The 14,802-nt window shown below is 35.0% G+C and overlaps 1 protein-coding gene across 1 annotated transcript in view; it reads right to left on the bottom strand.

Moving 5' to 3' along the window:
* Positions 1-813: 813 nt before the first annotated feature.
* Positions 814-14,802, bottom strand: part of LOC127840713 (uncharacterized oxidoreductase YxjF-like) — a 14,891-nt gene continuing 902 nt past the window's right edge. The window contains exons 2-4 of the mRNA XM_052369128.1: positions 4,378-4,502; positions 4,104-4,226; positions 814-890 (exon numbers count right to left, since the gene is read on the bottom strand). Of these exons, the coding sequence (XP_052225088.1) occupies positions 814-890; positions 4,104-4,226; positions 4,378-4,502 (325 nt within the window). The remainder of the gene's footprint in view (positions 891-4,103; positions 4,227-4,377; positions 4,503-14,802) is intronic.

The following is a 14,802-nucleotide window of genomic DNA, read 5'->3' as shown; positions in this document are numbered from 1 at the left end:
TAAGCTGCTTACCATTGTTAGTTGATGATGCTGATAACGATGATAACGATATTGACGATAATGACGATGATGATGATGATGATGATGATGATGATGATGATGATGATGATGATGATGATGATGATGATGATGATGAAGATGATAGTGGTTGTTGTGGTGACGATGAAGATAATGATGATGATTATGATGATGATGATGATGATGATGATGACGATGATGACGATGATGACGATGATGACGATGATGACGATGATGATGACGACGACGACGACGATGACAATGATGATGATGATGATGATGATCGCTCAATTTTACAAAACTCACAAGCAGCTTTGTTTGGGTATTTTCATGATTAAAAAACTACCTTGTTGGGAACAGTAATTGCTTAAAAGTGTAGACAGTTTACACAGAAATAAATTCGTTTGCATAAAATCGACCAGTACACGTTAATTCTGTATATTTCTACAAACTACACTTACTTGCTCGACTGTTGCAGGTTTCTTGGTCGGTATTTGTTTCTCAAAAATGTCAGCCTGTGTGGAACAAAAATTAATTAGCGAACACTAGAATTATGGTAGGAGTTTGCTCTTGACTTGAGATAAGAGTTAAGAAACAAAAAGGCGCACTAAAATTCAAAACTGATTTTCCGAACAAGGATTTTTTCTGTTGATTACACCTTAACAATCAACATTTTACGATACAAAGTGCAATTTAAAGTGTGCACAAGCAAACACAGGCATAAACGTGTTCGTACGAACGAACGAATGAACAAAAAAGAAAAAAAATATACTCGTACGATTATAAATTCTGACTTCAATCATCACGTACCCGTGCCTGCTCGAAAGGGACGTTGTTTTCTCTGGCAATCGCTTCTATCTGATCTTTAAACACTGTAAACAGATAAACATGCATGAACTCATTTATATATGAACGTCATCTGCATTTTAATTGTCAAATTGTCATGTTCAACTAAAGCTCGACCCAATAGCGACACAGAATATACAAAGTCCAACTACCAGATGCCGCGTGTTGATATTCCGGTACGTACCACGTTGATCAATACAATGATGTATATGATATACGTTTTGAAGACGACTTTACAAAGCATACACCAAAGTAAGAGTTATATATACATATATATTGACACATATGGCCAGTTACGGGGTCTCTGATTTAGAAATAGGATATGGGGTTCCCATTTTAAAAACATGTATCTCCATACCCTTTTTATCCAATAAAAACACGAATTAAGGTATATAGGGTAACATAATATATGACCATATATATATAAGTATATATAAATCATTTATTTAACGTCTTATGCAAGGAAATATATAGCGAAATTAATTGCGGGATTATATACAATTTCAATTTAAGACCTGATTGTGATTTTCGATTTAAGACCTTATTGTGCAATTTTATTGCATTACCACCCCCACCCCCCTACATAGTAATTTAAGGTGCCTAGAACTCGGGGTTGTATACAGACCCCGTTTTGAATATTGACCCCGTAAGTATAGTCTGAAAACTACCAAGACCGAAACTTTGGCAATGGCTATAAGAAACAATGATGTTGAATGGGTTACCTTTATCTTACGCATTTTTTTGCAAAATATTCGTTGATTTTTATTAAGTATGTTACATTAACATAATACACTTTAATGGGGCGATGCGGTGGAACAAAGAAGACTTAACTTATGCCTTTATCTGGCCGTTTTGATTTTGGACCACTGGGCCTAGAACCTCAGGCAAGCGTACCATTACAGTCGGTCTCAACGGAACCCTGAAAAATGGCGTTACAGGTGATCCCATGCTCGGCAACTTCCAATGCCAGCCCCTGACACAATTGACAAGTTTTTATTGACAATTCGTTTAGCCGATCAGAAAGCCTGATGTGCATTATAGTATATAGTTACCTCGACTTCCGTTGTTATATGCATGCTTTAGTAATGCCAAGACAAGGTCAAAGAATGCTATAATTGTTTCACACGTGGACATACCTTTGCAAAGGCAATCAAGCCGGACTTGGCGACACTGCAGGGTGCTTTCCCGGGCGCACTTACGAATCCATCTGTTGACTATACGACCCCGTCCTAAATATATATAAATTTTATTCAAATGACGTGATAACGATGTATTCGAGTATGTGGCGAGCTTTCACATGCAATGCTTCGAGGGAAAACAGTATACGTAAAATTGATAACATTGAAAAAAAGGTATTTTAACATGTTTCTGAGCAGTGCATATGGATTCTTAAACATGGCGGTATTTAAACATTGACAGTCATGTGAGACATACATTCCAGACACTGCTTATTTATATGGTTAAGTTTATGCTCGTTAATTGTTTCATATGTATAAACAAACAAATAAATCGTTCCAACGAGTTACTAAATCGTACCCACACGTTGGGTTGGGGTACTCTGTAGTTTCTACTTGTGAGTTATCTTGTTCCCTCGACATACTATGTTTTCGGAGGGAGTAACTAAGTAGTGGTAGTAAAATAAGCTAAAACACGCCGATGTCTTATTAGTGAAATCCTAAAAATTTCGCCGTATTTTTAGGTATTTTTACGACATTTTCTTACATTTTGAACCGAGAAGCACCATAATGCATGAGACTAAAGTAATGTTTACCTTACTAGAATGTTTAGATGAAAACTTTAAATATGCTTTATGAAACAAATAAACAAATCTTAAGAACTATAAATTGTCGGAAATAAGCGCGGTACAACCAAACACAGTGTTTGTATTAAAATATGTCGTAGATACGTATGTACTGATAATTGCAAAACGTAATTTCAACAACGTTTTTGTGACTTCGTCGATAACGCTTTATAAACACACTTAATGCCACAGCGTCTATCATACATCAATACAGACCCTGTTTTTATTTAGTTGTGATAGCAATTCTTGGCCTCGAAATAGAGAACGTCTGTCACACTGAGGCTCTACAGTAAATAAACTAAAAAGAAAATCTTTAGCGTTGTTAACTAAGTCAGTAACTTGAATACGCAATATGCATTTGTATAGGTCTAGTCTAAGAAATGTATGCCCCATGGGGTATTCCACTCATTACTTTGTGCCCCCATAAAATATCGCATCTATAACCTTTTCTAACAGCTGACTTCTAACAAATCTTGCTGAATTTGTGTTGTGATCACACCTGATACAAGTCGCTGCAATGTTAACGCTGCGAGGGGAAGACAGGGGCGAACATTTTCGATAAACCCTAAAGTATACCCTAAAAGCAGTGTACAGAGGCTGGTAATGGTGGAGCTATTGCGATTATGAAAATGGAATTAATGTGCCACACATATAAGAACTTGCTTGTTGACAATTTTCTGTCGATACATCGCTAACCTGATTATCTCAAATATATTAAATCTGAAATAGGTGTACCATATGTCTTTGTATTTTAATTTCGTTAAAACCTATGCCATAATAGGATTATTATATTACCGATATTTACGAAAATCCAAAACTTATGGACATGTGTTTAATATTCGATTAGCGCTTCACTTTTTGTTTTGGCAGTCATGATTTTATTTTTTGTCAGCATAGGAGGTACAGTTTATTAAAATTGGTTCAGATGCGCCTTTGATTTGTAATTTATAATCGGGTAAGTGTGAACAAAGGTCTATCAAGAAACTTATTTATAGATCGTTGGTGTGAAGTTCGGCTAGCCCTTAAATCGGTTTAAACGCCCAATGTTTTGCAATGACCATTCAATTGTTATTATCCCAGTTTTAATCGTTATATGCTTATTGTGTGTACTGGATAATAAAAACAATTTTTCTCCTGATATAACATGCGGAGTTTCTTTTTTTTTGCTACTGTAAATATACTTAATATAACTGATAAAGACTTATATTGTCAAGTCATGGAGTCGCGAACTTACAAATGATTGAGGTTTCGCTAGGTCAACACGAAAATGTATCAACATTTGTTTTGGCAAGCGCATAATACATCAAAATCCATTAAAGGTATGTTTGTTGTTTGTTTTTCTTTGCGTTTTTTTTTTCCGAATTTCATCATAAGAACGATGCAATTATTTGTAACGAAGTACGTTCAGTTGCTATGCGACATATTTTCGCCAAGGTACCTTTCTTTTTCATGTATGGAACAAAGAACTTGGAGAGCAAGAAAGGAGCGGTAAGGTGGACAGCCATCATTTTGTGCCAGGTCGCAACTGGATAGCTCTCCACTGCATGGACGGAGTTGAAACCTGCGAGAACAAGACGGGTACTGACTGTGACAGGTTGCAAGCCATCAACGTATCTGATCTTTACATAAAACAAAACGAGAATACACGTATATATTTAAACAAACCTCTTAATTCCTCATCAAACATGAATTATTGTACTATGTTATTGTACCTGCATTGTTGACTAGAATATCTATTCCTTCCGGGTAGAGTTTGATGATGTCAGCACACAAGTTAGAGATCTCGTCCTCTCGCGTGAAGTCAGCACTGACGAACGAAATCCTCACGCCTTCATGCCTTATTGAGAAGAAAACAGCATTATTATGATCATCAAGACCATGATCATGGTGATTAAATCCATTCTCATCTATATGATGATGATGATAATGATGATGATGGTGGTGGTGGCGATGGTGGTGATGATGATGATGATGATGATGATGATGATGATGATGATGATGATGCTGCTGCTGCTGCTGCTGCTGCTGATGATGATGATGATGTTGATGATGATGATGATGATGATCGTCGTCATCATCGCAACTATGAACATAATCATCGTAATTACCACTACAACCACCATCAACATTACCATATCATTATCAGAATGAAAGTTTTCATCAATACTATTATGCGTGTTTGAAACTTTATAAAATTAGTTTGAAGCACTATAAAAAGGAGATTATATTACTAATTTGGGGGAAATTAACTTGATTTTGTTTCTTCATCAGTTACAATCATAAACCAACCACATTTTTAAAGATAGTTATTGTTTGTTTAATTATCAGTATACATTTGAGCTTTAAAATCACTTGCCGTCTCAATTCCTCATTAGCAGCATCGATCACATTCTGCGGACAAAAACCGTGTATTATGACGTCATGACCATTACTCGCCAACCGGTGCGAAGGTTGATCCGGTTACGAAGGCAACACGTCTTTTACTCGCAGACATCTCCATTTTACTTCAGTTTCTACGTTACATGGTAAACAAAACTCATAAAGAAATGGTGTACATGAATGTGTGTACATGCTGGGTGAATTCAAACGCATTGCAACCATCAATAGTACTCAAAGAGCACACTGCAATGAGACTGAATTAGTTCGCTTATAACTTCTGTCATGTGATGGACATGGTGTATGCTAGTTATGTCACGAAAATAATTAATACATCAGTGATTTTTTTTGCCAAAAATTACCGCCGATTTTCGGCTGCTTCCCAAAAAATCTACGTTTTTCCCAAAAAGCTGACCAAAATTTCCTCAAAAAGCCCAATTTCCAAAATCAACAAGAGGGCCAAGATGGCCCTATTTCGCTCACCTTTGTTACAAGGCCTTGTTCATTGCTAAGTTGAAATTTCAGTACTCTAGAGCATATTAGATTGGTTCTCTTCTGTTTTCTTTTGCAGTGTGAGCATATGATTAATTCTGATTGAGTACTGTCCATTTGCATGTTTTTTTTGCAATGCAAACATTTGCAAATAATGCTAATTCTACATGTGTTTACAAGGCTTTTGTAAGATTTGGACCTCGTGCCCAAGATTTTGACCCCACATGACCCAATGTCACACTTTGCCTAGATATCATCAAGAAAAACATCCTGCAGAAAAACAAGTATCATCATTATTGGACCAAAACTATGGCCTCTAGTGTGTTTACAAGGTTTTTGTAAGATTAGACCCCATGACCTAGATTTTGTCCCCACATTACCAAACGTCAAACTTTACCTAGATATTGTCCAGACAATCATCCTGGTCAAGTTTCATCATTATTGAACCAAAACTCTGGCGTATGGAGTGTTTACGAGGTTTTGCAAAATTTGACATGGTTACCTATAGTTTGACCCCTCATGAACAAACATCAAACTTTGCTTACAAAAATAAATATTCATAAAAATATTCATTCAAGATTAATAAAATCTTAAACAAAATTGTGACCTCTGGAGTGTTTACAAGGATTTTGTTTCAGATAATGAAAATTTTGACAATCTAAGGGCAATAATTCTGGCATTTATTGTGCAATTTTGCTCATTATCAAAGTTGACTGAGATCTTGTGGCCACATAGCTTCTCAGCAACTTTGATAAAGAATGATTGAGAAATGTGAATGCTATAGTGTTTACAAACCAAATGTGGATGGACGGCCAGACGACGGACAAAGACCGATCCTAAAACCTCATCTGAGCAATCAGGTGAGCTAAAAAGTGTGTTTTTCCGTTCTGAGCCATTTTCCAACTTGTCCTAGATATCAATAAAACAAATGTCTAGACTAGGTTTCATGATGATTAGGCAAAATTGTGACTTCCAGAGTGTTCACAAGGTTTCTCTATAGTCATATAAGGAAAACTGCCCCCCCCGGCAGCCATGTTTTTAGACCGATAAGGACAATTTTCGAACTCATCTGAGATATAAATAAACCGATGTTTTCACGAAGTTTCATAATGATTGGACAAAAAATGTTACTTCTAGAGTGTTAACAAGCTTTTTCACTATATATATATATGGAAAATGCGCCACCCCCTTGCAGCCATGTTTGTCAACGGACCGGAACCATTTTCGAACTTAACTCACTTATCTAGGAAACAAATGTTCTAACCAAATTTCATGACAAAAATGTGACTTCCAGAGTGTTCACATGTTTTAACTTTATACATATAGAGAAAACTGCACCGCCCCCTAGGGACCATGTTTTTTCACCGATCTAGACCATTTTCGAACTAAGATATCAATAAAACCAATGTTTTGACCAAGTTTTATGATGATTGGGCAACAATTGTGACTTCTAGAGTGTTCACAAGGTTTTTCTATAGCCAAATAAGGACAACTGGTGGCCATGTTTTTTAACGGACCGGAACCACTTTTGAACTCAACCAACATATCATTAAGACAAACATTTTCACAAAGTTACATGAAGATTGGTCATGGAATGTGACTTCTACAGTGTTTACAATGTTTTTCTTTTTATTGACCTAGTGACCTAGTTTTTGACCCGGACTGACCCAGTTTCAAACTCAATCGAGGTATCATTGGGACAAATCTTCTGACCAAGTTTCATGACGATCGGACAAGAAATGTGGCCTCTTAAGTGTTAACAAGGTTTCTCTTTAGCCAAATAAGCCAAACTTCCCCGCCCACTGGCGGCCATGTTTTTCAACGGACCAGAACCACTTTTGAAATCAACCGACATATCATTAAAACAAACATTTTTACAAAGTTACATGAAGATTGGGCATGAAATGTGACTTCTACAGTGTTTACAAGATTTTTTTTTCTAGTGACCTAGTTTTTGACCCAGCATGACCCAGTTTCGAACGCGTTCGATGTATTATTGGGACAAATCTACTAACCAAATTTCATAAAGATCGGACAAGAAATGTGGCCTCTAAAGCGTTTACACGGTTTCTCTATAGCAAAATAAGGAAAACTGCCCTGCCCACTGGCGGCCATGTTTTTCAACGGACCGGAACCACTTTTGAACTCAACCAACATATCATTAAAACAAACATTTTCACAAAGGTACATGAAGATTGGGCATGAAATGTGACTTCTACAGTGTTTACAAGTTTGTTTTTTTACCTAGTGACCTAGTTTTTGACCCAGCATGAATTAGTTTCGAACTCTATCAAAGTATCATTGCTATAAATATTCTGACCAAGTTTCATGAAGATCGGACAAGAAATGTGGCCTCTAGAGTGTTTACAAACACATGTGGACGGACGACGGACGGACGGACGTACGACGGACAAAGACCGATAAGAAAAGCTCACCTGAGCAATCAGGTGAGCTAAAAAAATGTTTTAAGAAAGAAGTCTCTGATGACATATGATTTCTTAACTCTAGATCTCAACTTTGTATTTAAACATCCTACAAAATACATAACTTTGATTCAGTCCTTTTTGTCGATAAATAATTCCCAAATTTGTCGTTGCGGTGTAGTTTTATTAATGTTCTTGTTGCCTATGTTATTGCAGTTAATTTTGCTTTTGTTTCTGTGTTGGTGTTAATACTGTTGTCGTATGTGTTAGTATACGTGGTGGTTTTATCGTGTTGTTGATAAGAATAGATTTGCTGTTGTTTGTGTTGTTATTCGTGTTTTTGTTAGCCGTGTTGTTGCTCCCATTCGTGCCTTTGTAGTTAGCCTGGTGATTCCTGTTATTGTTAACGTAGAGTATCAATATTCTTTGTTGCATTTTTAATAATTCACAATAGCGATTTATCTTTGTGATGTAATGTGCAAACATTAAGCTCCATATTTGGCGTATGTTTTTCAAAAATGCTTTCCATAGTTATGATAGAACAGAGTTGGTCAAATTGTTTTAATAACAAAGAAGACTTATATTGCTCTTGTATACAATAAGGTCGCCGTTTGTGTCCGAATATGTAATTTGGGAAACAAAACATTTTAAACGTGGTCTAAGTAAGATAAAGCTCAGGTATATACATGCGTTCGATATAGCGATGCTACTCGGGGTATATCATGAACATTTAAATAACGACTGTTTACAAACGCGATTCAATATAAACATGAAAATGAAAAATCGATACTCTTTCAAACTTATAAATCAAAATTAAGTTTCTGACACGTCATTTCTCAGTGTGATTTTTTTTATTAGTTGGTCGCGTTAGCGGCCGACTAAAGTTACAGAGCAAGTTTTGCAAGTAACTATATATGCGATTAGCTACGCTTAGAACGATAACCACCGCATCTTACGCTAAGAACGATAACCGCCGCTTCTGCCGTCTGAGGCTTTTAATAGATGCAGATAAACAAGTATAGTGGGATGTTGAGTAACATTGTTCATAGTGCACGCTGCTTCATCGGGGTTAAATTGGAGATGCCTGGGAAGCATTCTTTTGCTGTTAATATAGCGGCGATCTTTTGTATGAACGGGTGCAATGCAATAGTATAATTTTAAGTTTTACATTCACAGTTCTCAATTAAGAAAACGTTGAACATTAGTTCACCAATTACTACAAGTAGTATAGACAACAACAAACACTGCTATATAATCGCTAGACTTTGAAATAAAGTTTGCAATTTACGTTTCTCAGCAAATGCTACAGGTATATTATTGAAAACAACAAAAATGCTTTATAATCGCTAGAGCCCAAAGTAAACAACTTAATATAACAAAAATATCTTATTTTAAAGGTAGTCGGCGTTAATGCTGACTTTGAAATAAAGTTTGCAATTTACGTTTCTAAAGAATTAAATTGAAAACAAAATTTTAAATATTGTGTATGTTATCTTGTTAGTCACATGAAATGTGTGTTATCATTATGAAACCACACATAAGTGTAAGTAGATAAAATTATACTACGGGAGTACCACGTTTTAGTGTAAGTAGATAAAAATTATACCAGACAGACAGACAGACAGACACACAGACCAGACCAGACCACACCAGACCAGACCACACCAGACAAGACAGAACAAGACAAGACAAGACAAGGCAAGACAAGACAGACAGACATTGTCAACATGCCAACATGTATATGCGCAGAAAACAAGTGTCAACAAACACGAATATTTACAAAACAAATATATACAGATGTACAGAGAATGAACTATTTGAAAATTACGTTACACGATTTAACAAATTCAATCTATACTCAACGAGTCCTTAACAAATAAACAAAGTTTTATTATTTCAGACCTATTGGTTGATTGAAGCAATTGTACATACTTAATAACAGATGGATTAATATAGTAATATTTTATAATGTATTTTTTCTTATAGCAACAAAAGTTGAACAATACATACAAAATGAAACTCGTCCTCAATATCCGTGGCATGACAACAACGACAATATCTTTCTTGTCTAGCAATATTGTTTCCATTTTATATACCAAACTGTGTACGAAGGGGTGGACAGATACTCTTAACCTGTATATATAAAACCTTAAATTGTTCGGAACTAAGTCCAGGTACATCTCATATTCAAAGACTTAAATGTTCTATAAATAATAATTATCTAACATTGAACTATCTTCTAGTGTACGGTGCCACTTTTGTTTATATGAATCAATAATTCTGGATTTTATAATGGGTTTAAAAATTGAGCATCAATAGCATGAACGCTGTTAAAGACATACCTGAATCCGTAATCATCCAATATTTTTTTGATGTTATAAATCCAATTTCGGCAGCCTCTGGCGTAATCTGAAACTCCAATGTTGTATACAGTTTTGATAATTATGTTATCAGAGTCTGCTATTTTGAACCAATACTGTACGATTCGCATGTATCTATGTATAAAGAGAGAATATCTTCCTAACTCACCATAAACACATGCATTACAGGTATTAGTTTTAACTCTTAAAAGCCTTTTACATAACTTCATATGTATCCTTTCCAACTCCTTTGATTTTGTAAAACCCAACACTTCTGCTGAATAACCTAAAATAGACCAACGAATGCATCAAATAACTGACATAGAATGTTTGGCTTTAAAACAAAATCTTGACATTTACAAAACAATGTATTCAATGCGTTAAGAGCTTTGCCAATTAAATGTTCTTGATTTAAATTAAAACTACCTGTTTAATAAATACAACACCTAAATAATTAAAATCATGTACAGTCTCAATAGCATAGCAATTGTATGCCCTCTTTTCATTTGGCAATAATCCGCCTCTTTTTCGAAAAACCATTATCTTTGTCTTATCAATATTAACTTTCAGTCCCCATGTATTACAATAAGAATATAAATTATCTAAATGATTCTGGATTTCTACTGTTGATTTTACCTAAAATGACCATGTCGTCTGCAAAAAAGTAATAAAATTAAAACAATGTCATCTAGTTGCAAACCTGAATCAATATTATTTTGCAAAAACAACTCAAGATCTTCTACAAAGATAGAAAACAACAGAGGGGACCATAACTTCTCCTTGACGCAAGCCAACAGCATAGCTAAAGTAATCTGAAAATGAAGATAATGATTTTACACATGACTTAACTTTTTGGTACATATCTCTCACATTCTTAATATTTGCCCTGAATTCCACATTTAAACATGTTTAACCATAAATCATTTCTATAAAAACTATCAAAGCATTTCATCATATCGACAAAAATAACATACAAACGTTTGTTTTCAAATAAATAATGATTTATCAAAGAATATAAAATAAATTTTGCGTTGGTAGTGGATCGTCCTTTTCGAAATCCGAATATTGGGCGTCCCAAATGATGTTATGTTTTGTACATATATTTTTCAACACTTTTATTTATAACAGCCGTGAATAATTTTGACAAACAGCTCACTAACGCAATTCCTCTATAATTATTAACATCGGATTTGGAAACGTTTTATGAAGGCGGATAATAATACCTTCCGGCCACTGGTCCGGAAAATAACCGGAATTTAGTATATTGTTAAATAAAATCACATAAATGAGATGACAGAATGTCAATAGATTCTATAAAATATTCATTTAAAATGTTGTCACTTCCATAAGCTTTAAATCGTTTAAGGGATTTTACAGCAGTTGCTATTTCATGCACCGTTCCGGTTCATCTAATTCCGATATACATTATTAGGAAGATTAAAATCATTTCAACAATTAAAACTTCTAAATTCGATGCACCAATTATCCGAGCTAATCTTCAAAAACTAATCTGTAAATTCCGCTTACGGTATATTATTACTTTTCCTTAATTCTGTAATTTTATCCATTCTCCGTTTGAAATCGCAACATTTTTCTTTCTAACAATATTTTTATACACTTTTTTTCTTTCACATAAAACTATTCTGTTACTATTCGTTTTATCAGTGTTGAAGCATCATATGTGTCCTCCAATGCCTTATTATAAGTGTATTTCTTCTTCACCATCATATATAGAATGTTAATATTTGATTTACACACGCAGTATTTTTTCGACACATTTAAATCACAATTTCATAGCCGCGTCATGCAAAATGGTCTTATGCGTTTCGGCCACCGTATCCTAAGCCCAACTTGTGCATTTGCGCAGTCTGCTGGCGATGTTGTTTGCTTTAAATCACCCAATGTGTTATGGCTCATTATGAATCTCCTGAAATGATTTTCGATACAAAATTGTATTTAAAATAGCAAACTTGTAAATAAGGACAGCCTATCCAGGCGTTAAGTAACGATTTTTAGAAATGCTGACCGAGTACGGCAACCATTTATGGTTGGATAATTAACGATTTTCCTCTTATCGTGACACTATACTATTTTTGTTTTCTTATCTTGAAAGCAAACTCTGTTTATCGATAGTTATTTATATATTGCCCGGACGATTTAGTGAACGAGTATTGACCCTGAAATTCTGCGAGATGGATTTTAACGCGTAATTGTAACTGGGCCACAACTTGTGTCATTTGAACATACAGAGAAGAGCCCTGAATTTCTTACACTTAATAGTGATACATCCTTTGCGCTGAGCCCAGACACAAGTGATGTAACCAACGTTCAGATGTTTTATCTCGAATCTCATGTTAAGGTCAGAGTTGTAGACACCGTGTGAACTGCTAGGGTAACAAGTAATGCATAAACACAAGTACGGGTCAACAGGGCCGTCTTTATGACTAATTCGTGAGTAAAAAGTATTGCTCGCAGATTTTTTAAATAATTTTTCATCAATTATGTTATTGTATATTTTGAATTTGTATATGGTGTCAAAATCGAAAGTTTTGTACAGGAAATTCTCATAATGAAATTATATATTTAGTAAGATAGGTATTCGATATTCAAACAATAATCATTTAATATGTTTTTATTTCAGTTCTAATTAAAATTTTCATCATACTTACTATGCTTTCTGAACGTCAAAAAGGCCATGTTTTGTTATTTTAACTAAGTTATTTCTATAAAATAAATAGGATGGTAAAAAGTGCACACCATCTCGACCCGTGCGTTAAGGCAAACTCTGTTTACATTTGAATGGCTTGTGTTAATTTCAAACTTGTTTTTTCACTTGTTAGTCGCATATTCACCGCATGATAGTCAAAGCATACATTAGTATAAGTAGGTACAAATTAAACTATGGGAGTTACACCATAATGTGTCCTCATATGGTTTATTATGGGTTTTTCTTCATCATCGGATATATCGTATGTTAATATAATTTAAACATGCAGTTTCTTTCCAAACATTTAAATCACACTTTCAAAGCCGCGTCATGCGAAATGGGTCATATGTTTATTCGGCCAGCGTAGCTCATGTTTTAAATGTGGTTTGCTTGAGATTTAATACAATGCTGGTTAATACCAATACATTTATTATTAGAATTATGTTGTGGTTCATTCTTTGTTTGACTCGAACCAAGCGACGGGTACGCTTACGGTAGTGAGTTTTACGATAGTACACAACACACTTTACATTCAACCTGCATTTGCACATAGAAAGAAAGGGTCAACTAGGTGCTACGTTTCCCAGTTAGTGGTCAATTCTTTACATAATTTTACTCATAAGGCCCCGGCTTCTGGAAAGTTTATTACTTGTTATTAATATAAGTTTACAAAGGCTTCATAGAAGTTGCGAATAATACGTCTTGCGGAAGTATATAGTTTTGCATAATAAAAGTCATAGTTGCATGGTATTTGTGTTAAGCGTGCTTTTTGTCACGAGGTACTTTTTCACGGGTGTTTTAGCGTCTGTTTTCGTCACGTGATCGCAAGATATTCTCGGCAAAAAAAAGTTCATCGAAACGATAGCATGATATTATTAATTTTGTACAATCGATTATTTAGGACGGTAATTTTATCAAACTGATTTTTGATTTATAATTTACTAGCGAAATCCGTGATCGTGATTCCGAGAAGGGGAAAAGGACACGAACTTGTACCCGGCGACAAGGTTGTTCTGAAGCAGAACATAAACAATTAACTGGACACTTCGTTAACTTCCGATAATTACACGGTTATCAATAAGAACGGGAATAGCGTGGTTGTGCGTGCCGATGCTGATGGTACCGAGTACCGCCGAATGTAACGCATATGTAGAATGAATGAACGAAGCCCTCAGACAGACTCAATTGAAAATAATTCTACCAGTGAAAATTGTCAAACTAATTATCATCCGCGGGAAAAGACAGACCGTTAAGGGTCCGAAAAAGGCCTGAACAAATGTAATGATACAAACTGGTGTTTGAATTAACGCTAAATTAGCATGGAATTTAATGGTGTTCACTCGAGACAGCATACGTGGCGCTTATTCCGCGGATGCTAGTAAATTTCAATTATTTTGACATGTGTATCATTCTTCGGGTGTCAAATGGCTTATAAAATGGAATTGATTAACAGCCAATTTGGTTTCCCGTTAATGTCAAGTAAACGATTAATGGGAATTGTATGAGAATATTGCACGTTCTAGCGTCATGCTATTTTATTTTCATGGATAAAATGTTTTCATTTGTAATGTTTTGTTTTAATAACCTTTGTCAAGATTGTTTGATAAATACATGGTGTAATTTGTTTTTTATGAATTGCTTGTGAATGTATGGATTTATGTATGTATTTGTAGATCATTTATTAATTGGTTTGAAAAACAAGAAGGACGTTTGATCATTCGGTTTAGTTGAGCAGACAATCGGCATTAACCCATTTATGCATAGCGTCTTAAAAAAGGC

This window comes from Dreissena polymorpha, chromosome 8 (genome assembly GCF_020536995.1).
Source record: "Dreissena polymorpha isolate Duluth1 chromosome 8, UMN_Dpol_1.0, whole genome shotgun sequence".
NCBI classification, from domain to species: Eukaryota; Metazoa; Mollusca; class Bivalvia; order Myida; family Dreissenidae; genus Dreissena; species Dreissena polymorpha.
This window is presented reverse-complemented; position numbering and strand designations above follow the sequence as displayed.